Here is a 24,311-nt window from a genome sequence, read left to right as displayed (position 1 = left end):
AACCTGCCCTCTGAAAAAACTAGCAGCTAGACATTACTTGGGTTTCCTGCAAGCTTATCAGTCTCTGAGACCCAAAAGAAAACTCAAGATCCTCCTCCCAAAAAAATATGTATCTAGCTCCTATTATGCAGCAGGCACTGTGTTAAATGTGAAGGATGAACAAGAGAGATCAGACAAACCTTTCTCTCAAGAAGTTGGCATCTCAAGAAGTTGGCAGTCACACAGGGAAGAGACACAAATCAAATAAGTAATTACAAACACATAAGTTATATGAAGAAGAGGGGGACACAATTCTTTGTTGTAAAGGAATTTGTTCTGCATTTGGGAATCGTGACTTCCTAAAGAATTCAAGCTTGATATAAAAGTTGTTGGATGGGCTGGAATTAATCGAGCATATGGAGGACACACCATGTGCAGAGATTTGCTGAATAGCTGAACAAAGGCCAGTGTGCACGGAGGCCTGGTAAAAGAGAGCCCCAACAGCCTCTGGTCTTTGTCCAGAGAACCATGGGAATCCTCTGAATTGTTCTAAGCAGAAAGTGACTGAAATAAAATTTTATTTGGATCACTATGGAGAATAATGTGAAGGGGTGATCAGAGTGGAGAAGAAACCAAAGAGAAGGATATGGCAGAAGGCCAGGTGAGAGAGCAGATGCGGGGTAGTAGCAGTAGAGATGAAGGTTGAGACATGTGAGGGATTTGACATGGCCCATGCAAGAGCTGGCATGGCCCAAGAGGGAGAAGGAGCTGTCAAGAATGACTTCTAGGCTTTTACTCCTATCTCCTTCCTATTCTGGCACTACATCCACCCAAACAACGCCACACAGATCCATGGGATCTCCATCTCTTAATCCCGCATCTCAGTCGTCCTTTAAAGAGGCCTTTATTTCTCACACCTGTGAGCTTCCTTTTCATTTTCAAGGCTGCTGCCCTACCTCATGTCCTTGAAATATCTCACCTGCGTTATTCTCACAGCCTCCTAGGAGTTTATCTGTGTACAGTATCTGTCTCCTTCCATCCATTCCACAGTACTACCAGAGTAATTTGTTATTACCATATTTAAAAGCCTTTGTTGGCCTCACCCTGGTGGGCCAAAGTTCAAACTCTTTAACTCAGCACACAAGGTTCGTTATGATCTGGCCCCTGGTTTGTCATTTATTACTGTATGGAATTCTTTTTCTCCCTCCTTCCTATTTTTATCCCTCACTGCTACCTCTCTAAACTGAAACTAAAGCATCACCTCTCAGAGAAAAAGAGACAGAATAACCTCCAGTTTGTTTACCTGCGATAGAGGTAGATCAAAGCCAGTGCAAAACTTTCAGCGACGATACAGTTTACTCTTAAACAACGTGGAGGTTAGAGGGGCCAACTGCCGTGCTGTGGAAGCTCCCCGGGTAACTTTTGACTCTGCGGTCGTTTTCTTGCATCTGCAGATTCAACAAACCGTGGAATGAAAACAAAATTTTAGGAATCTGTCGATGGGAATGCAAAAATAGCTTTCACTCTGCAGTTGGTTGAATCCCGCTTGCGAATCTGCTCGTGAAACCCCTGGATAGGAAGGGCTGACAGTTTTTATTGAAAATAAATAAATAAATGCGCGTGGACCTGCGCGTTTAAATCCGCATTGTTCAAGGGTCAGCCATACTTTGAAGGAAATTTCCACTAGATCAACTTCTCAAAGTCCTTCAGACTGCCTCTTATTTAATTTCATGTATGGGCACCTCTTCCTTGGGTAACACTGTTGCAGTTAAGGTATTATCAAGGGCTGGGAAAGAAACCGCAGCTAAGACATTTATCAATGAGTATTTATCATCGCATGGAATAGGGGGTTTCAGGTTTTGGTAGACATGAGGTCAGCCTGCTCTGTCTGACATTTGTATCATTAATCATTCCAAAGCTGGATTCCTTTGTGGTCATAGGTGGCTTCCAGTAGCAGTTGGAGCTACATGCTTACTAAATTGCTCAACAGGGAGTGTGCATTGAGCTTCTCCAGACACCTTATAGTAGAAATCCTTCCCTTCAACAGACCAGGAGCTAGGTCAAGAGTCCTCACCTAGACCAATAATTACAACCAGGGTTGATTAGTCTGAACAAGGCTTTGTTCAGATGCCTGGCTTTGATTAGTCTGAACAAGGTTGCTGAACCACACTACAAGGGTGAAGAGAATCCACTAAGACCTATGCTTCTCAAAGCATGGGCCCTTCCCCAGTATCATCTGTGAACATGTTAGAAATGCAAATACTTTTGAATCAGAACTCTGTAATCAGGCAATCTGTGCCTTAACAAGCCTTCCAAGTATTTCTAATTGTTGCATGCTAAAGGAAATGCACTGGCTTAGACTAATGAACAATTCATGGGGTTTTCCAGAATCACATTGACTATGTAAAGATAGAGTGACCTTCTAAATTACAGTTTGAGAAAAACATACTGTGTGTCTTAAGGTCTGCTCAACTTGTGACTACCTCCTTTCAAAGTTAGGTTGTATTTTAATTTTTTTGTAATAAATCAAACTTTTCCATGAACTAAAAGATCAGCCAAATAGTTTTCGTGTGCCCATTATTCCTATCAAAGGCAAAGCACAATTTTTAAATATTCACATTTTTTTTCTATCTGATGGTGGGAATTTTTAATTATTCAAATGAGCTGCCAAGATGTTACTCACACAGTGATGGGGCAGTTGCTATTTCTCACAACCCACCCTATAGCGAGGCTCTGCGAGGAACTACCAGTCCCTGTTCCAGTAAACAAAGGGAGTGTTCCCAGCCTATGAAATACTCTCCCTAAGGCAGAAACAATGGGATCAAGAAGAGATTCACTTACAACCTTTGGCTTTTTTGGAATACAAAAGGACAATATTTTTCTGACTAATTTATGGAAAACTGCATATCAAGTACATCAAGGAAGCAACAATATTAAATAAAGATACTTTAAGCACAGGAATGCAGGTGCATGTATTCTCAATCCAAGCAGCTAGTCATCTAGTAAGGACTCAGCAATCTTGACATGCCTCGCTTAAGAAAAATAGTCAAAACATATTAATAACCCATGCAATAGAAAAATATTTATTATGGAAGGGCCTGGAATCTCAGACCCTTTCTGAAGATTTTTGTGTGAGTCTCTCATAAGAATGAGAAATCAATAAGGCTACTTTTAATCTGGGGAGGTAAAGTGAACACATCAGAAAAAGGAAAATGGTCTATAGTCATTTATCTCTGTTGCTAAAATTCAGTTTCCAACAGATAGTCCTCATTTGTCTTGGCCTTTGATCCAGTTTATAAGGACAGTTTCTTAGCTGCAAACAACAGCAACTAACTCTACTAGTTCAAACAGAAAAGGAAATTACTGGACATTATCAGATATTATGTACATTTTCCAGAGGGTCCAGAGAATGAGGTTTGGAGGTTGTACAACCAGGAACAATGTCCAGAATCATACCTCACAATTAGCTGCTTCTTTCTGCACTAGGCGCAGACCCTATGGCTTGCACCATTGATATTGACAATCTTCTTCCATTGCTTCCATTGAAAATAGCATTAGCTACCACTACCCTATCACAGAGATTCAGTGAGGTGTCCACATTTCCATGTCACTAGCTTCCAGTTCAGAGTCTGTTGCCAGTGGCTCTCACGGGCTAAGTCTAAATGCTACCCTGGCTGCAAGAGGAGGTAGGGAGAATGAGAAACTGGTATCTACAGTGAGAGGTGTAATTCAAAAGGAAGGAATAAACCTAACACAGAAAATTGTTCAAAGGCGTGAAGAAATCTCTCTGTCTCTGTCTCTGTCTCTCTTTCTCCCTCTCTCTCTATAGATAGATAGCTGATAGATATAGACAGACAGACACTTTAAAATGTCACTTGAGACCCAGGTCAAGAACTAGAACATTGTTAGGACCCCAGAAGCACCTCCACATCCCTCTAGACTCCCAACTCACCTCCTGCAACACCTGCCAGCCACCATTCCCTCCATTTCTCTAAGTAACCAAGGTCACTATTGTCCTAACATTTATAGGAATAATTTTTATTTGTTTTACTATTTATGTTAAAATCTTTAAATTATATAGTTCAATTTAATTCCTTTAAATAGTAAGCTTCTTGGTTCATCAAGATTGGATTATGGTTAAAACTTTTAAAGAATATTTCATGTCTAGTGAGCTAAGAAAAGACACATATGAAGTGCTGGATAACAACGCATATGAATTGCTAGATAACTACAAAATGCCTTTCCTTATATCACACAGTGAAAACAAAGTTTTACAAACACTGGCCATTTTCATATAATTAGAAAAAGAACAATAGAATAAAAATAATTCATAGCAACACGTTTATTGAAGTCCTAGCTAAGTTTTCATTTACAAGCAAATATTTTCAAGGAAAAAAAAATCACAAGACAATATTTTCAAATGTTATACCATCTACATACAAATTAAACTTGCAGAATTTACAAATTAATATTCTGACGGACATATAAATTATACATCCTTTCGCAAATCCAATCTACAGCATTTCAAAATTCATACAGTTACAACGTAAGATGTTCTCTTTTTACAATCTACCTATTTACATAGCTTTTCCCACCACAGATGATACAGTTTTCATCATAGCTACCAAGGTTTGCAAACATAGTGTATTTAAAATATATTTAGCAGCATATAAAAAAATTAGATAAAAGGGGAAGGAAATACTACTATTAAATAAAAATGAAATTAAAAGGTGATAATAGAAACAACTCCATAGGAAAATAGATCAAAATATATTTCTGTTAGGACATCAAAAATGTTTCCATCACAGAACATATGCACAGCACTAATAAAACAATGTAACGGCATTTTAGTCCTGAGCACAGGATATAGCACAGCTGCAAAACTTTGGTCAATACAAGTAAACATCAACATTTACCACAAACTGTTTAATATTATTTGTTAGTAGATTAAGGTCAATTCCTCCTAATGAAAAATCATCAACAATATTCTCATCTTTTTTTCCATTTCATTAAAAGAGTTTTGAAATTTGGAAACCCCAGACAAACAAACCACAATTTGACTAACATTTCCAAATATGTTTAAATACATAAAGCATCTGAACGGACTATATAAATGAGTTAATCGTGGGTTGCATTATATTCCAGGTATTTTTTTCTGACTGTCACAAAGGCATACATATTGTAATTCAAATAATTTGAAGGTGTTTTTTATAGCTAGCCATAAAAACCCAGCCACAATAAAAGTGCAAATCGAGCAATATATCAATTATAGGGTATGTATGTATTGAGCAACATTAATATTAAGCACAGAGAATAGCACACATTTTTATTAGAATAACATTTATATTCAGCAGTTGAATTCAGATATATTTTCCAGTTAATCCACTCATTAATCTTTGCCTAATAAATGTTGGGTAACATTTTCCATAAAGAACATACAGAGTGTTATCACAGTATTCAGTTTATGGCTATCTTCATTCATGTTTAATTACTGGCAATATCTTCTCCCAGATCTCCTGTGTCAGAGATCTGACCATCTTGCAAATTGCGAGCCTTCCAAATTCTTACAGTTCGGTCACTACAAAACAATAAATTTAAAATGTACATGAGAAAAGAAGCAGAAAGATAAAGAAACAGCTCTTAGAATTACTTATCATGGAAACATTTTCTGAAGAGGTCTTTAATAGATGTAAGTAAAAATATACATTGTCCCATAGGTATATCTGAAAGGTACTCATAATAATGATATTAAAAATAGCTCATATTATCAAGGGTATGGGCAAGGCATTGTTCTATGTGCCCTTTGTGCACATTAATGCATTGAATTCTCTTTAACTACAATAAGAGGTAGATAATGCCATTATCCTCTTTCCATTGATGAGCAAACTGAGGTCCAGAAAGGGTAAATAATTTTCCCAAGATCATAAATAATTGATAGAGCCAAGATTTGAATCTAGGCAGTTCCAGGGCCCCTTCTCTTAACTACTCCACTGGACTCATTATTTCAGAAAACAACAGTAGTGTGGCATGTGGTCAGAGGTCATCATGCACAACAGTTCTGAGTAAGGTCACATGAAGCCTCTGGGAAAGAAGCTGGAGCAGGGAATCCTGGAACTTGGTGAATTTGGCAATAGTTAGGAAGAATTATGTTTGGATGAAATCAGCATAAGCCCATAGAAAAAGCAGGTGGCTATTGAGAAGTGGATTAATACTCTACTTATCATAGAACATAGAAGATACAAAGTGTTTCTGAGAAAACTTTTTTTTGTTCACCCGGTATATGGGTATTAGGGACCAGTCATTAGACAATCACATTTTTTACCATGTCTCTCATGGCTTAAAGGAAATGGTGCTTTTCTCTAATTTCCTAATAAACCGGAAGCTGTAACAAAGTCTATAGAATTTTATAGTTAGAAGGCACTTCAGAAATTATGTAGTCTATTTTGAGGATAAAAAAAGTTTAGTGACTTGTCCAATGAAACAGTCAGCAGAGTTGAGCCTAGAATCCAGGCTTTTCGGTTTTTACTCAATAATCTTACTCTTAAGAGTTCTCATCATGAGGGGGAAAATATTTTTTTAAATATATATTTTTTCCTCTTATTTTTTTTTGGTATCTATATGAGATGATTGATGTTAACCTACTGTGGTAATCATTTCACAATCTATGTAAGTCAAATCATTATGCTGTACACCTTAAACTTACATAGCACAATCTGTCAATTATATGTCAATAAAACTGGGGGAAAAATAATATTCTCATCAAACTACACGGCACATGTACATTGATAACAGCAAGGGGATATGTTTATTCATCTACACAATTCATCTGATTCCATTTATTCATTCAACCATCAACTCAACAAATGTTTATTGGCAACTTGCTGTGTTCCAGGCACTATTTTAGGTGCATATGATAAATCAAAAGTAAACAAATAAATAAAATGAAAAACAAAACCCTGCACACTTGAAGATCATGCATTCTAGCAAAAGGAGATAGACAATAAACCATAATAAATAAGTTATAAAGTTTATTAGAAAGTAAATATGTTATACAAAAAAAAAGATATGGAAAATGGGATCAGGGGTGCTGGGTAAAAGGAGAGATTGCGATTTTAAATAAAATGGCAAGGTTATCCTTATTGAGAAAGAAAGACATTGGAAGAAGTTCAAGATATCTGAAGGCAAAGCATTCTAGCCAAAGGGAGCAGCCAGAGCAAATGTCCCAAGGCAGTAGTAAATTTGGTGTATCTGAGGACCAGCAAAGAAGGTATTGGGGTTGCAAGAGAAAGAACAAGCCAGAGAGTACTAGAAGGTAAGGTGAGAGAGGGTGCTCAGAGGGTCAGATCAAATACGGCCTTTACTCTAGGTGAAATGCAGGACCACTGCAAGGTTTTGAGCAGAGAAGGAATATGATTTGACCATTGTTTTAAAAGGATTATTCTATGTTGAGAACAGACTACGTATAGGCCAGGGCCTTGTTTAGGAGGCTACTGTAGTAATCCCGGAGCTGATGGCGACTGGTATCAGTGAGATAGCAGAAGAAGTTATGAGAAGTGGTCATATTCAAGATATAATTTAAAGGTAGAACAGGATTTGCTGATGGATTGGATATGCAGTATAAGAGAAAGGGAAGAATGAAGGGTCTTGGCCTGAGCAACAGAGAAGACAGAAGCTATCAACTGAGATGGAGAAGTCTTTAAGATGAGCAGACTTCTTGAGAAAATCAGTTCAGTTTTGGACATAGTAAGTTTGAGATGACTGAACTTCCACTACTGGCCATAACAGAGGTTTTTTTGTTTGTTTGTTTGGGTTTGGTTTTTGTTTTTTTTTTATTTTCCATTTTTTGGTTTTTGTATCTATTTGTGCTAGATTAATTCTCCGGCTGTAAATGAAGTGAAAACCTGACAAAATGTAAGGAACAACTGCTTTCAGACACTGGGCAATAGATAGTGAAGGGCTGTGATCCCTGAGAAAAGGGAAACAAAGAAGGTGAACTCTGTGACAGCTCTGGCTTTTGGCTCAGAATCACTTTCCAGACTACAGCACAGGGAGAGGGAATCCAAGCAGAAAACCACAGAATCATTGAGTTGAAAGACACAGAAATGAAAATCTGGGAGGTGTGAAGCAGTAGAATTTGCAGGACCACGTAGAGGAGAGGAGCAAACTATGCAGACAGAACTATGGAGCTACGGGAAAATAATTCTGTCAATCTACGTAGCTGTTCCCTACTGTCTTTGACTGAATGCTAAACTGCACATAAAAAGATGAAGACTACAAGACCAGACCATAAAACAGCTGTTAGTGAGCTACAAATTGAACAATTCTCAGAGTTTATAGAGGGCTATGAGATGTTCAAGTTCTGACCAGGAAAGTAGAGAGATATCATCAAACACTCAGAATATTTGGTAGAAATCCAAGAAGAGTCAAAAACAAGTCTCAAAAATATGAAGCTGAACCACAAGTAACTTAATTGCCTGACAGACAAAGCTCAACACTCGTTAAAAGAACACAAAAAATCTAATACTCAAAGCACATTATAACGTTCAACACCCAATAAAATACTCCTTGACATAAAAGCAGGAAAAATAAGACCCATAATTATAAGAAAAATCAATCAATGACAACGGATCCAGAAATATCAGATAGAATGGAATTACTATACAAGGACTTTAAGTTAGGAATTACCTCAGTTTTAGTACCTATAACATAGGGTTTAGAATATTTACCTTCTACAGTTCCAGGTACTAAATGAATTACTACCTGGAAAGCACTTAGAACAATGTCTGGAAGATACTAAGCACTAGATTACATCATTTTTATGGTCACAACATCTCTCCACCACCTTCAAGCATCTTAAATGTCACTTTCTCAGTGAGGCCTTCACTGAGCACCTATTATATAACCCCTGCCCCATGACAGTCTCATCCTCCTTTCCTTGCTTTATTGTCTTCCACAGCACATAGCACCATTTAATAAACTTTATTTATGTATTTCCTTTCCTTTTCTTCAGAATGTAAACTAGGGTTTGAATCTGGCGTATTCACCTCTCTATTACCAAGAGCCTGGAACAGTGCCTGGCACACAGAAGAAATTTCATGAAGGAATAAATGAAAAAAAAATGAATCAATCAACCCAGCCACCCATGAGAAAGAGGAAGCAGATATTATTACTATGTATTTACAGTTTAAAGGGAGGTGGAAGAAGCACAAAGAGATTTTTTAAATGACTTGTTATAAATGTACAGAATGGCAAGTTTGTTGTCTTTCTGGGGAAAAAAATCTTTAGAAATTAGTCATCTATAAATGACTTTATATATTTAAAAAAATTACCAGGGAAAGATCTGGCAGCAGACTTGCTAGTATGAGCAGAGTACTAATATAGGAGTAACATTATTATCATGTAACATGGGCAACCTAAATTCAGTGCTCATAGTATACATCGGAAAATATAAATAAGACATCCTAAAGCAGACATGAGAATGACTCTAATAAAATAGGGATTTCAAGGTTTTCACGTTCTATGTTTCAAGATATTTACAACTTATGACATTTATTAAATCTGAATACAAGTAAGCAGTACAGAGGAAATCACATAGGAAAAACTTACTCAGCTGCAGTAAAAATATGGGTGGAATTAACACATATGGCATTGATAGGACTCTCATGACCCTTCATCTCTCCGACTGGCACAAAAGTGTCCATGTTCCAGAGTTTCAAAATGCCCCCTCTACAGCCACTGAGCAAAACTGGGTGGCCTGGCACCACTCCCAGGGCACAGACCCAATCCTTATGTGCATTTGGAACTTGCTGAGAGAAAAAAGAGAAATTAGCAGCTTAAGGTGAGCCTTCCAAACAGACATTTTCACACCAAAACAAGTTAAACATTTTTATTGACAAAACTCAATTTTTGGAATGCTGAGTGGCCTAGAAACTGTAAAAATTATTTTCTACACAACCACTCTCAGTGATTTAAACAAATAAATTTGTAATTTGCTCCCCAATTTGCCTCAATAATTATTATTAGTTTTATATCAGTATTTAATTCGTATAATGTCAAAAACCTATAGAATCTGAAAGATCTGGACAGTATACAAAATTTTTCAAACATAACATTTTCTCCACAGGCAAGTAAATATCTCACCTTTCTCTAAAACATATTTCACAGAACAAGTTTGAAAACTACAATTTGGTATGTAGACTAAGGACTGCCTCATGAAGTCACCATCTCAAACTTTTGGTAGATAACATAGAGGCCTAAAGCTTTTTATAGAAGAATGAAGCTAACCTATACATTTCATAATAAGCAAACGATATTATAAGATCAGACTATATGACTATATTTTGTGCACAAATGTATTTATATGCACAATATAAAAGTTACAACCATGAAGGTATGTCTAGAAAAGAAAAATCTATATGCAATTTATGCATCTATTAACATTCATGCTACTTGTTTATTTTGGTTTTGTTTTTTTGCAAGCAGGAAAGTGGTGGCAACTGCAATACGTACACACTCATACGTGTATGAGGAAAAAAGCTTGAAATTTAGAGCAATGTCATCTGTTAACTATTTTCTTTCACTGGAAATTAGGGAAAGACACCAATATTTGATTGTATTGATACAGCACTTCGGCTCAACTATTGTTCTATGGAAACGAGAGAATGATCATTTTTGGATGCATGAAGATGCTCTTGTAGAATGAGGAGTCATTACACTACTTTAACGTTAGCTAAACTTGGTACTCTATGGAATATGTGTACATAAAACAAAAAAACCAAAATGAGAAACTATAACTGCCCTACTCCAAGACCGATTTAGTGAATACATGCATGGGCGATCCCAGATCTTTTAACTCTTATTTTCCTCTTATCTAGGAGGTATTATTAAATGTTGAATGTTGCCCTTCTCATAATTAGTAACTCTAGTGGGTGATGAGGAAATGCCCATTAAGAGGAAGCCCTCATTAATATTATCCCTAAACAATGAAGGTCTACATAGAGGCTCTTCAAATTCTTATATAGACTACTGAATGGCTTTGCAGTACCCACTCAATTCCATGAAAAGGTTTTACATTACCTGTAGAAGATCTTTTTGAGCTAAGTCCCATTTCTTGATTCCATTATCTCTGGATCCACTAAATAAGTTATCCCCTTGTATGGTTAGCGCCTCAATGCCATCATAATGAGGGGGTTCAAAATTGTGGGTGGGGCTCACAGTTCCAAGAGCCCCTTCAGTTACATCAAACATCTAAAAAAAATAAAAAGCAGAAAGAAAGCAGTCATTCTATTTAACTTACACATAAGCACCTATATGTGTTCTTTCATAGAAATACATACACATGTATAGTAACATGACATGATTTGTTCTGTTACAATATTTTACTAAAGTATCTAAATTAGCCTGATAGGAACGACTTAGAATGAACCTGAGTCCTATTTTCATACTACTTTTGCTTATATGTCACATGCTTACCTGTCTGTAGGATTTTTTTTATGGACAAGTGTACAAATGACAAGTTTGAGAATAAAAATACTACATATCAAACCAGTTGAAATTCAAATAAATGCTATGATTGTTAGTTAAACACTGTTAGGAACCTCTGCAGTCCTGGTGGTCATCTCAAATTCCCCTTAAGCTGCTATTTAAAAACTTTTCACTCCCCTCAGTTGTCCTCATCTCTCTTAGCCACTGACCTTGTGATTTCCTCAAAAGGCTAGCATGATCAAAAATATGTTTTTGGACCCTCCCTTCATTCCAAAGTTTCCTTTTATCTTAAAACATTCTCTACTCTTCCCTTCTTTTCAGATGCTAAAGTGTACTTTCTTCTTCCCAAGGTTCACATATTTGATCTGATTTTAACTCTCCCAACCACCTTCTTCAACTGCCATTTCACTCTTCTCACACTTTCCTTTTCCACTAAGGCCATTTCTTAAGCATATAAACATGCTCACATCTACAGAATACAAAATCCTCTCCCCTTATCCATTGTATTTTCAAGTCACTAACCCATTTCTCATCTCTTAATCCAAGATTCTGGAAAGAGTACTTACACTCTTCCTATCACTCTTTCTTACTGTATCCTCTTTTTGTTCCTATTGATCCTTAAAGGTATTTCCCAGGGATGAATCCTGGCAACTTCTCATTCCTTTGGTCATGTCATCTACTCTAATTCCTTGAGCATGTGCTTCTTTTTAAATGGCTCCCAAATCTACATCTCTAGTCATAATGTATCATGAGCTCTAGACTTGCCTTTCGAATGGCCTGCTGGCCTACATGATGATGTCCTCTGTTGTTAGTATCTCAAATTTAACATTTCCAGAATCAAACTAAACATCTTTCCTTACTCTATCTGCTAATTATCTCAAATCTGAAGACTATAATATGCTCAGTAAAAAAGATGGTGACAATGAGACTCAAGAATTAGTTGGATGACTGAGTTAAAATCTTTAAAATTTCTCCCAACCTATCATCTATCAAAAATGAGAATACATGTTTGACTAAGATGATATAATCAGAACTAGGGTGAAAAAAAAAAAAAAAAGACCAGGAAGAAAAAGCAAAGGCTAGAAACGGGAATAAAGAAAATTGGTTAAGAGAAAGGGTGAATGAATACTTCTAACAAATCATTAAATAAAAGAATATAATTCAACAACTCTATTATACATACTTTGATGTAATGATCCTTGGAGCCAGTGATGATTAGATCCTGTCCATTGGAAATCTGATCTACAGTAAGGCACATAACAGGGCCCAGGTGTCCTGTTAACTTTCCTGTAGACTGAAACCTTTAAAAAGAAAGAAAAATAATTTTCTTTGAAAATATTTCTTAGCATGTTGAGGCCAAGTCTCAACATAAACAATCTTTGATAAAACAGTTCACTATTTTTTTAGTTCTCCCTCTATGCAACTCCGTTCAAATTAGAGTTAAAAAAAAATGGTCAAACTAATCTATTCTACAATGAAAGTGGGAAGAGTTCTAAAGAAGTTATTCCAAAGCTGACTAATGTCATTTACGTAGTAAATAAAGAGGCAGCAAAAGTGCAAAATATTGCTAATGACTAATTTTTAACTCCAACCTAAGTCGAGAAAAACCTTAATCTGTTAAATGTCCAAACATGTGATAGACATATGACTGATGTTATTAGGTCCAATTTGAAATTCAATGAAAACAACTCTATCAGAGGTATACCTTACCTAATCAATAACTATATGAAAAAAGCAAAATCATTTTATTATATACACACATAAATATTCTCACATATACAAATACATATATATGTACTCATGTATACACATATGTAATATGTGTGTATGTACATCAAAAAATAGGTGGTACATTTCATCAATCATTAGAAAGATAGGAAAATGATCAGAACATATATCTGACTGGTAGAAAAGTTTGTGATGTCAATCATAAGGGGGTGATAATGAACCTTTGTTTCACAGTCGTATCTCAAATCAAGATGCTGGAATACAGAGATGTATTAAGTTCTCAGGATATTATAATTCTCAAAAACTATTCTCTTAGTTACTCTGTTAAGGTAAGTCTATATTTAATCATGTTGCTGAAATCAAACAGGTCTCAAAGGATCCAACTTTCCGCAAAATAAAAAGTATAAAGATTTTCAAAAGCTGATTATCTTGTCTGCCTTATGTTATGATTTTGAGTATCTTCCTCTATGGTATCCCCAGTATGAGTCAAATTTAATATCTTCAAGGATAAACCAAGTCCTCATTTCTTTTCCAATTTTTTAAAACAAGTACTGTTTATAATTTTCTACAATTTATTTCTAAAACAGTACTCAGGACTGTGGTTCTTCCCCTCTTTCCCACTCAACTATTTATCTATAAATTATGTACATTATACTTTCTCAGTCATCTGTTGAAATGTTATAACTAGTTATTCTCCAAGTTTCTCAAATAAATATCCCTTTGATTTACTGCTGACAAAGCCCTTCTAGATGGGAGTTACTATCTGAATTGTAAACTTTACTCAGTACCCTGTAATTGTCTGTTTAATGGCATTTATCCTCCATTATAACATGAGCTCTGAGAAGTGAGATACACCACATTTGTCTTGCTCAGTCTTTATTCTCAGGTCCCATCACATTGCTGGGGCAGTACCTGCCATAATTAATGTAGAATAAATATTTGTTTACTAATAAATGAATATTCTCTTGTTACCCAAATTTTAAGAACTAGAAAAGAAACTAAAATAAACAACTCAACTAAAGGATAAAAGTTCATACTTCATGGCAAGTAAAAAAATCAAAGATGTAATGTCTTACATTTCAATTTATCAATTTTTTTAAACCATTTTGTCTTCTTAATACTTTATCTTTTACATATATTTTATTTTATATTCACCAAAACTCTTTAAGGATTTATGCCCACATTTGTTAAGTTCATAAACCGAAAAATTTGAGATAGAAAATGTTTAAATAATGTTGCAAAAAAGTAATTCTTTCAAAGATACTGGTAAAACTAAGATGAGAATCTTGGTCTCTAGTAAACAACACAATTTATAGACAAGTACTAAGAGAGGCTAAGGTTTTAATTCTATTTTCTTTCATATACCTTTTGTTTTTTGCCAGCAATGGAACTTAAAAGAAAGGAAAATTGTGAGTTTGCTAATGAGGACAGAAAAGACTCTTAGGGGTGTTAGGCTAAATAGAAAAGCCTATGATTTAATATTAACTTCTGAAGTTATAGAAATCGAATTTCACATGCATTATGTTAATGTTTGAAAGTTGAATCTTCCATACGCAAGAAGTACATTTTCTTCGAAATTCTACCTTTTAAGGTCCCACATTCTGACAGCATTTCCAGAAGCTGCATAAAGGAAAGTGCCCGTTGGGTTTAGTGCAATTTGATTGATCTGGTTCTCTCCAGAAGGAATAGCTACTGTCCGGCTGGTACTCGCAGAACAAGCATCTCCAAGAGTAACTTGACCTGAAGACCTTAACAGAGACAAAACAAAGCAAAAAAAAAAAAAAAGTCACATTTCTGCACGAGTTCACCTTAAAATTCCTTGAATTCCTAAGAAACTGGCTTAAGCAACAATTATATACTGAGTCCTTTTTGGTCACTGTATACACATAGAACCTAGTATTGTACCTCACACACACCTAGTTGGCACTTATAAATATTTTGATGAATAAGTGAATGAATAAAACAAGATGACATGGCTTAAAACTCTTAAGCAGTCTATTATAGTGCTAGGAATTACAGGCCCTGAATCAGGAATGATTAAAATATCATTCAGAAAATATTAGATGATGAATTAAAAAAAAAAAAACACCTCAACAAATAATAAAGTGTCACAAAAGTAATTCATTTTCCTGCAGCTTCCAGAAGCCCCTTGTAGGCCAGGCCTACCAGTATGCCTTTTGTCTAAAAGAGCTGTCCTTTTGAATCACTGAAGACAAAACTATTTTCAGTTTTTGTTTACTTTAACCCATCCATACATGCAGTATTTACTATGTGCCAAAGACTCCAACATAACATTTCTATTTCCTCGGATAAATTCTAAATGGCAAATATATTTATGTTTTGAAACATTTTCTTAGCTAACTTCTAAAATATCATCTTACAATCAGTCTATTCAAATCTGACTTTAGTGAGTGAACTGGATTAGAAAATTTCTAACATAAGATACAGCATTCTTTTTCTATAAAATTTCCTTCTAGAGACTTGTTTTCAATATAATAAATACTTAGTAGTTCTCAAAATGCAAATTAGCACTTAAATGTTAATAATCCCTACTTTACAAACTGTTAAGCTATTAAATACTCCTGACTCTAAATCTATAATCTGAGTAAAAATCAACCTTCCCTATGTTCCCTTCTCTTATTTAAACTAGCAAAGTTTATCTCAATTTCTATTATGTAAAACAGTTCATTAATCTTATGGCAAAAAGAATCATTATTTGCTCTACATTTTGAAGACATATGTGATAACAGACACAGAAAACAAACTCATCCTCTAGTTGTCCAGCATAACCTGCAGTTATGAAATCTGTGCTAACACCGAAGCCTGTAAGTCCTCCCCCCGCAAAAAACCTATCGATTACTCAGTACCTGCTAATTAAAGATTACAAATACTTCTTAACTGTCTACAGTGGGTGATTTGAGCCATTCCCCAAGGACTGGTATTCATTCGAAGCAGGTAATTAATGTAAATTATTTAACTACATCAAGTGATAAATACCACAAAAATGTAAAACCTTAGTATTTGGGAGCGAGGAAATATAAAACGTGTACTTAGTCACAGATTGAATATGATTTATCCCTTTCTGTTTAATACTAGGCTCTCATATTTTATTTTCTCAATCGTTTTTTCCCTTTATTTCATCTGTGTTCTTACTGTAAACATTTTAACATCCTTTTGGAAGTGGACAAATATAAAGAAATAAAAATGCTTTCATAGGCCCATTTTTTCTTATATTTTGTAAACAAGAACTATTCACCCCTTACGATACTTGGCTTTAAGTTACTTACGTCAGTGTTCGGATGCACTTTGCTGAGTCTCTGATATCCCACACCTTAATATAAGATGTCGACACAGTGAAGACCAAACTTGTATAATTACAGTATTTTACAGATACGACGTTGTTGGGATGACCTCCCAGTGACATTATCTCTTGCCCTGTCACCAGATTCCATACTTTACAAGTACGATCTAAAACAAACAAATAAAAAAAGGGAAATACTGTCACTATAAACTAAATTAGGTTCTCTTAACAATAAAAATTATTTAAACAATTTCTCTTCCATGAGAAGGAAATGCGATAAGAAAACAGTAATTGTTCCATGAATCTGCCACAAGCATCCTGACTCCATCCCTGACCCTCTGCAGCAGGTTCAAGGGCAAAGTAGGTGTAAAGGATCAGATGAAACCCAGGAATATCTGCCATATGCATTATGTGACATTAAAATATAATTATATTAAAAATTTTAAATATTCATATCAAAAGAATATTGCTTCAATTGCCCCGGAATTTAAAATGGCCATCTCAAATCAGCCTCTTCAAAACGTTCTGCTTTAATCATGTCCCTACCTCCTCACAACACACTACATGCATAAACACACACACTTTTCTTTTCCAGGGGTCACTGATGGATGGATTTTATTTTTGACCCAAAATATAATCATAAAAGTATTCTATTTTGCTTTTCTGACATGTTGACTATCTAATTATCTTGGAGAGATTAATTTAATTTGAATGATTAGAAAAGTATATTTTTACAGAGCAGAGCAGATTATTTTTAAATTGGGGAACTGCTTGCCATTATTTACAGTTCATAAGTTCTAGCAAATAAATTTTACTAGCTCCCCAAATTCCTATACGTGCTTCCTTCTTTCCTTTCAAGTTTCATTGTGCACCACTTCTCTTACATATATTCTACTATTCAACTCAATTGGATTTGATTTCCAAACGTACCCCACTTTCACCTCCATGTCTCTGCTCATGTTCTGTAATCTTGATGGCCAATCCTTATCTGTCAATAACCAAACCATCCCATAAGGTTCATCCTAAGTGCCTCCTTATCAAAGCCCTCTTTATTTCTCACAGTTTGGCATAATCGCTCCCTTTTCTGAAACCCCAAAACTCTTAGTCTATAACTCTTCCAAGCAGTTATACTTGATTTCTAGTTACCTACAAGTGTACCAAAGAGAGCAGGTTCAGAGACAAGTAGACCTAGGTTTCCAATTCTGGCTCTTCTACTTACTAGCTAAGATTTTCTGGGAAATTTATTTAATTTATTGAATCCTCAGTTTCTTCATTTGTAAAATGAGGGTGCAAAATGTATCTCATTGGGTTTGTAGTGAGATATAATTTGTAGAGTGTCTAGCATAGTCTCTGACATACAGTAAGTGCTCAAAAAATGGTGGTTACTACCCATTTTATTTTCTTTACCACACTGTACCTTGCAATGGCCTTTTATAAATTTTTATATACAAACTTCATTACCAAGCTTAGGGTCTTGCGTGTATTAGATGCTCAGTTATCAAAGGGAGATGTATTCTCTCAACATTCTATTTACATAACATCAACAGACGTTATACTTTCTTCATAACTATGCAGTAGTTTTATATTTTATATAATTCAGGGGTTGAACTAAATTATCCTCTCATATTTTTATGGGTCTTAAGTAGTTTGACTTTTTTTTTTTAAAGCCTGTTAAAAATGTAATTATTTTTTTTTTAATCTGTTAAATGACCTTATGAAAAACTACCGGCACCTTTTGATCCAGTGAAGAGGAGATCATCAGTAGAATCCACACAGAGCATGGCTTTTGTATGCCCTTCAGCTATATGAACACACTGCAGTGGAGAAGCTCTGATTCCTTTTGAAGCAGGGAATGGGTTGATTATGCCCCTGAGTTGGGGGGAAAAAATTTTACTTCAGTAGCAATATCACGATACCAATTTTATTTTTTATCTGACATTTTTTACTCTTTCTAAGTAATTAGTAATAAAATTCAGACTGCTCCCTTGTCTCTTTTTTAAGCAAAAGGACAAAGTGTGAAACAGCAATTGTAGTGATGGAGTACATCAATTAATTAGGCATCAGCTAGCAGCTGCATTCTACAAAAAGCAAAGCCTATGATACATTTGGATTTTCTTATTAGTAATTCCATCTCTTCGAAGTTTAATGAACCAATCTTGGGAGTTGTTTGTGTGTAGTAAATTCTGACAAATAAGAAAGTATAAATGACAGAACTGAAATATGTGACTCTATCCCACACTGGAGTGTGACTCTATGTCAAAAAAGGACATTATTAAAAAAGTATAACACAGTCTACAGCCATGCCACCCTGAACAAGCCTGATCATGTCTGATCTCAGAAGCTAAGCAGGGTTGGGCCTGGTTAGTACTTGGATGGGAGACCACCTAAGAAGACCAGGTACTGTAGGCATAAAAAAAAAAAAAAAAAAAGTATAATACAATACCATGTAAAATATTAAGAAAGCAAATTAAAAAAAAAATTTTAAAGACAGGAATAATTGCATGGACAGAAATTCTAAAGGGAGAATGGCTCAAAAATATCCAAAACTTAAAGAAAAAATTCTAACAATCTCAAAGGAGACAAAAAGAAGAATGAGAATTTAAAAGAACAGTGAGGCTCTCTAGGGAACTTTCCCATGAGTTTAGTCTTTCTAGAGTTTCTGCTTTATGCTACTGAGCTATCACTATGGAAATAGACAGATCATCAAAACACTATATCCTAAAAGAGTTTAAGACAGTATCTGAATTGAAATAATTGTGTTGAGAAGACTAAAGATAAGAATGAATTAACACATGATAAATATGTCATTCAGATGTACCTTTGCTCAGAACGGGAAGAAAAATTATGGTCAAATATGTCCATTACATAAGACAGATGGCATAATATTCAGACAAATACAGGTATAAAATCAAACTGTGTGTTTCTATCTTTTTGATGAAAGAGAACAATCTTCAAAATGCAAGGGACAGAAATGATTAAAAAGAAATATGAACCAAGATAAGTTAGAGTTGACAATGGAGACTTATTCAGTGAGTTTAAGTAGTTCTGTTTTTAAAATCATTATATCGCAGGATTTTTAAGGTAGATGAGGGCAAAAATCACTGGAGTATCTCCATTGCTACTCTAAGGACATTAATAAAGGGGACAAAATATGTAGACCTAATTTTCCAAAAAGGAGGTAAAAAGTAGATTTCAGAAATTACAGATGAGTAAAATCAAATCATTATAAACACTTAAACGCTTATCAATAAGAGATAGCATGAGCTCACTAATCTCATGGAAGAAGTTCTTTGTAGAGTTAACAGACAACAAATTAGGGGAATATCATATTGTTAATATATGTTGATTCCAAAAAAGCCCATACACTAGGCCTCTTGAATGATATCCTTGTGGACATGATGGTAAGTATGAAACTGTTGTAGTTAGGCAATTCCATTAGTACTTGGAGTAACACCTAAAGAATCAATGGACCTGTCGATCTGGAAGTGGGTCTTCAAAATCTAGTCAATCTTTTTCTAGCCCTAAAGACAGAGATGGCATGTTTATTAAACTGATATATTAAAGAGCTGGCTGGCTATTTTGTTTATTGCCTAGAAAAATGACTGAAACAAAATTCATTTATTATAAGTATGCTCTTAGCACTAAAATGATCATTGAATAAAATTTAAACATAAAGTTTAAGTCAAAGATATAATAGAATGCTCCAGGTAGGAAAGGGGCTTAATAGTAGCCTAGATTTAAAAAGCTAAAGACATTCAGTTATTGAATACAAGATCAATGGACGAACAATTTATGGTTCCTCTCCCAACATTTTCAATGATTTGCTCAGTAGAAGTAAACATTTCAAGAGAAAGTAATAGAGCTACTATAGTGTGCCAAGGCCACATCTGGAATGGGGTTGAGTTCTAAGATGCCACATTTTAAGAACATTAAAAAATTAGAGACTTTTCAAAATAGTGGAAGCAGAATAAAGAATCTGTCGACTATATTATATAAGGAATAGATGATGAAACTAGACCTATTAATTTGATAAAAAGAACACTCATTGGAGAGGACACAATAGCACAGTTAAAGGGCTGGCTATTTAAAGAACTGTCACATACACACCAAAAGAGTTATTGGATTAATTCTGATATAGCTCAAAAGGGCTGATGAAAGACCAATGAATAGAAATTTAAAGGAGGTAAATTTAGGTTCAGAATTTTTTAAAAAGCAACTTTATTTTTAGGTTCTAGTTATAATGATTTGAAAAAGTAAAAGGAGTTCCTTACTACTAGAAATGATACCCGGAATTTTTATCACTACATATATAAGTTCAGTCTAATGCTATCATTTACATACATATGTCCACTTGAGATTCTTGAAATTAATGCTCAGTAATTTGTTTGTAATGTAAGAATTTAACCAGATTAAAACGGAAATCGTAGCAATAGCAACTGACTGTGCATTAGATCATATATTTTCAACATAATTTGATGGCTTCAGTTCATAGCTATGCAGGATTTCAAAATGTCATATTCAAACTTGTGAGGTTTTACTCCCATTACATCTCAAACAGAAAAAAAAATATGCATATTCCAACAAGCAGACTATAAAGAAAAAATGCATGTTAACAGTCTAAGAGCTGTTTTTAGTCAGCAATTAATGGCACAAGTCATCTTAAGAAAAAAATCAGAAGCCTCAATTATGTGATACTATGTCTCCAAAAGATTTCCTCCCTTCAGATTATCAGCTTTATCCTAAGAATTTAGTGAATGTTCCCCAATGACATCAAATCCAACACAATTCTCTCATTCAAGAGTTATTAAATGTTCCCCTGATGATATAACATCCAACACAATTCTGTCATGTCAAAAAGGCTGTGATGTTACAGAAGCATTCGGTAAATATTTGCCTCCAGTGACATATGTGTGGCACAGCTACTGGAGAGCCTTTCTCTTATTCTTAAGTGTTTTAATACCATTGATTATTCACATACCTGAAGAAATATAATCTAAACATTAAATATAGCATTGTATTAATTAGATACTAAAACATGCTCTCAACTATTCAGAATATTAGGGATTATATATATATATGTATACACACACACACATATATATATATATTATCTTACATCAAAGATAATGAAGAAAATATAGAAATTGGAAACATGCATCCATGGTACTTCTTTCTCTATTAGAATTAATCTATTCACATTCTGATATATAGAAATCGACTTTAAAACAGTTTCTTAAATGTTGCGAACTTGTACAACAGATCTGATCGGAAGAAACAAAATAAAACAAAACAAAAACAAAAACACTTATTATTGTTCCATCCAAACCAGTGAAGTCTTGTAATACTGTGAATGAGATTAATTTCTTTTCCCTCCCCCTGCCTACCTTCTGGAGGATCTACTGATGATCAGCAAAGGAGACACATGATAAGTGGGAAGTGGAAATAAGAGAGAGGAAGAGAGAGAAATTAAGGGTCCAAAGAAATCCATAACATGAAAAAAATGCAACATTATTATTTTAAAAGTAGCATCTATCAGTAAAAAAAAATTATTTTTTTTTAAAAAGGCTCTGCTGCACTCTATTTTTCTTTTCTTTTTTCCCCATCACAAAACTTGCCATAAACTTTTCATTTAAAATTGCTAAACAAACAAGAAAAAATACCATATTCACCTCCACACTCTAAGGTATTGGAAATACGTAATTGTTGAGGAGCAAACCTTCTTGAAATTAATATTCATAGAACTTAATTTCTTTTAAAGAAAAGATTTAGTTTACAGATAGAAAACAAATATCAAAAGATTTTATGATATACAAAAAAGTTTGGCACTGCTTTGTCTAAAATGTACACCACAAAAATATATTAAAATTAATATGTTTAAAATATTAGTGCATTTATATGGTTTACAAGTTACGCATGCAACAAAAATGAGACTCATTTACAGTACTAGAAAGGCATTTTAGAACATCATGAAATGCCAGAATATAGGAAAGATAGAAAGAAAGTACCTTTGTACCTCCGACAGAGAGGAATCACTTTCATCAGACCTACAGTGAAAGAGTTAGAATTATGAGGAGAAAGGATACAGATGTCAACAGGTAAAGACAGATTGAACTGAAAATTAACAGTATGAATAATAGAAATATAGCAAACACTTCCTTTATGTCACCCTGCTTTTCTATTTGCACTGGATATCAGCAAATTCAATGCATAGTTATATGGGGTAAAATATTTGATTCTTATGTTGTCTACAAAGACTTTGGAAAAAAACTTTCTATCACCGATTCACAGAACCTATCTATCCTCACTCCTAAAATGTAGGCCCCGAAGAGGAGCAATATCAAGTAAAATACATCACTTCAAGATTCTTTCTATTTAATTAAGTAGTACCAGAAAAAATTTCCCATTTCAATAAGTATTAATGAATTTTATTCATCTTGATAATTACTTTAGATTTAGACACTAATATGGAAGTTGCATAATTACATTATATGTTTGCAAGGAAAGCAAGTCACTCATAATTTAATAATATTTGATTTTAGCTTATCTCAGAAACATACAGTTCTGAATAGGGAGTCCCTCAGTAATAGTTGGGGGACTTTATTGGGATTTTAAAACTAGGTGACCCACTCCTGTCAGCCCTACCCTAAAACCGCTGAGATGGGCAGTGAGTCTGGTTATGAAAATCTGTTTAGCTTGTATAATCAGCTTGGAAAGAATGAGGACAGAGTGAGTGCTGCTGTTGTGGAATGTAACCAGAAATAAAGTGTGAGATCTTCATCTAGTTGATGAAACATGCTAGTCTCAAAAAGAAGCCCAAAAGAAAGTTATTTAAAAAGTAGGTAAATTTTAGAAATTGTAGAGTAGTCAGTTATTCTAAGTTTTAACTTATAGGGATGATGACACAGTCAAATTATTGGTAGCTCATAAAATATTTCAGCAAGAAATGTGGAACCATGATTCAACTGTTAAGATTATCAAAAGACAGAAAAATTTACAACTGTGAAGGCAAAGCAAACAAAATTTAGTAATTCTACTCTTTCTTCAATTAAATGAGAGGTATGGTTTAACAATGTTTGTCTTTTTTTCAATAACACATAACATTTATCTATCTAGGTAAATTTAAAGGACATGTTACCCACTGATTAAATTATATTAAAATCTAATTTAAAATTTTATCCATAAATGAAGTAGATTAAAAATTATTTCAAAATGATAGTGTTTCTCAAAGCCTAAAGAGCTATTTAGCATCATCTAAACATACCAGACATCTTAAACAGAATCCTATAAATTTCAGAAATTGTTGATCTATACAGAGAGATTATAGCATAGAAAACAAATAATTGGGGTGGGAGACTAGAAATCAAGTACATACATTACAATGTTATTATTCAAAATCAAACAGGTAAATCAGAGTTAACAAATACCTTATAGCAGCATTGTTAGTACTAAATTCTTGCAAGAGAGATTCTGGCTCAATGTGAGAATACTTTTTCACCTCAAATTTAATGAAAATAATGTTTTCCACATCCTTCCAACTTCTCTTCCCTGACCACATACCTTCACCCAAAAAGGTACCCTTTTACTCCAAGAACACATTACTGAAGTTTCCTGGTGGATTTGTATAGATCAAATGATAATAACAGAACAATGATCTATCCACCAAATATAAAATAATTTGCCTCTTTTCAACTCAGGCTATCTGGATTAGAGGCTTTTGTGGGCTCATAAAAGCTGAAGAATATCAAGAAATTTAACTTCACGTATTCATAAAGATATTTCAGTTCTAATGTATTCGTAAAAGAAAGGCCAAGACAAGTGC

The 24,311-nt window shown here is 34.4% G+C and overlaps 2 protein-coding genes and 1 non-coding gene across 14 annotated transcripts in view; 1 reads left to right on the top strand and 2 right to left on the bottom strand.

Moving 5' to 3' along the window:
- Positions 1 to 1,400, bottom strand: part of LOC120618278 (maltase-glucoamylase, intestinal-like) — a 190,603-nt gene extending 189,203 nt beyond the window's left edge. Inside the window, exon 1 of the mRNA XM_039882321.1 lies at positions 1,283 to 1,400. The gene's annotated coding sequence lies outside the window, so the exon portion shown is untranslated. The remainder of the gene's footprint in view (positions 1 to 1,282) is intronic.
- A 2,903-nt stretch (positions 1,401 to 4,303) lies between these two features.
- The window catches only part of KIF21A (kinesin family member 21A), a 137,476-nt gene continuing 117,468 nt past the window's right edge, over positions 4,304 to 24,311 (bottom strand). For 3 of the 12 annotated variants that reach the window (XM_039882309.1, XM_039882317.1, XM_039882312.1), the window contains 9 exons: positions 22,498 to 22,536; positions 21,877 to 21,888; positions 18,225 to 18,361; positions 16,479 to 16,659; positions 14,775 to 14,939; positions 12,647 to 12,764; positions 11,056 to 11,226; positions 9,586 to 9,785; positions 4,304 to 5,557 (listed from right to left, as the gene is read on the bottom strand). In XM_039882309.1, the coding sequence (XP_039738243.1) occupies positions 5,464 to 5,557; positions 9,586 to 9,785; positions 11,056 to 11,226; positions 12,647 to 12,764; positions 14,775 to 14,939; positions 16,479 to 16,659; positions 18,225 to 18,361; positions 21,877 to 21,888; positions 22,498 to 22,536 (1,117 nt within the window). In that variant the 3' untranslated portion in view covers positions 4,304 to 5,463. Of the gene's footprint in view, positions 5,558 to 9,585; positions 9,786 to 11,055; positions 11,227 to 12,646; positions 12,765 to 14,774; positions 14,940 to 16,478; positions 16,660 to 18,224; positions 18,362 to 21,876; positions 21,892 to 22,497; positions 22,537 to 24,311 lie in introns of all 12 variants that reach the window. The other 9 variants (XM_039882308.1, XM_039882316.1, XM_039882311.1 and 6 more) reach the window with 3 other exon arrangements.
- On the top strand, positions 18,783 to 18,901 carry LOC120618751 (5S ribosomal RNA). The gene has a single exon (XR_005657288.1). It is a non-coding gene; the product is annotated as a 5S ribosomal RNA (ribosomal RNA).

This window comes from Pteropus medius, unplaced genomic scaffold, assembly GCF_902729225.1.
Source record: "Pteropus medius unplaced genomic scaffold, Ma_sr-lr_union100, whole genome shotgun sequence".
In the NCBI taxonomy this organism is placed as follows: Eukaryota; Metazoa; Chordata; class Mammalia; order Chiroptera; family Pteropodidae; genus Pteropus; species Pteropus medius.
Note: the sequence above shows the minus strand (reverse complement) of the source record. Positions and strands in the feature narration are given on the sequence as shown.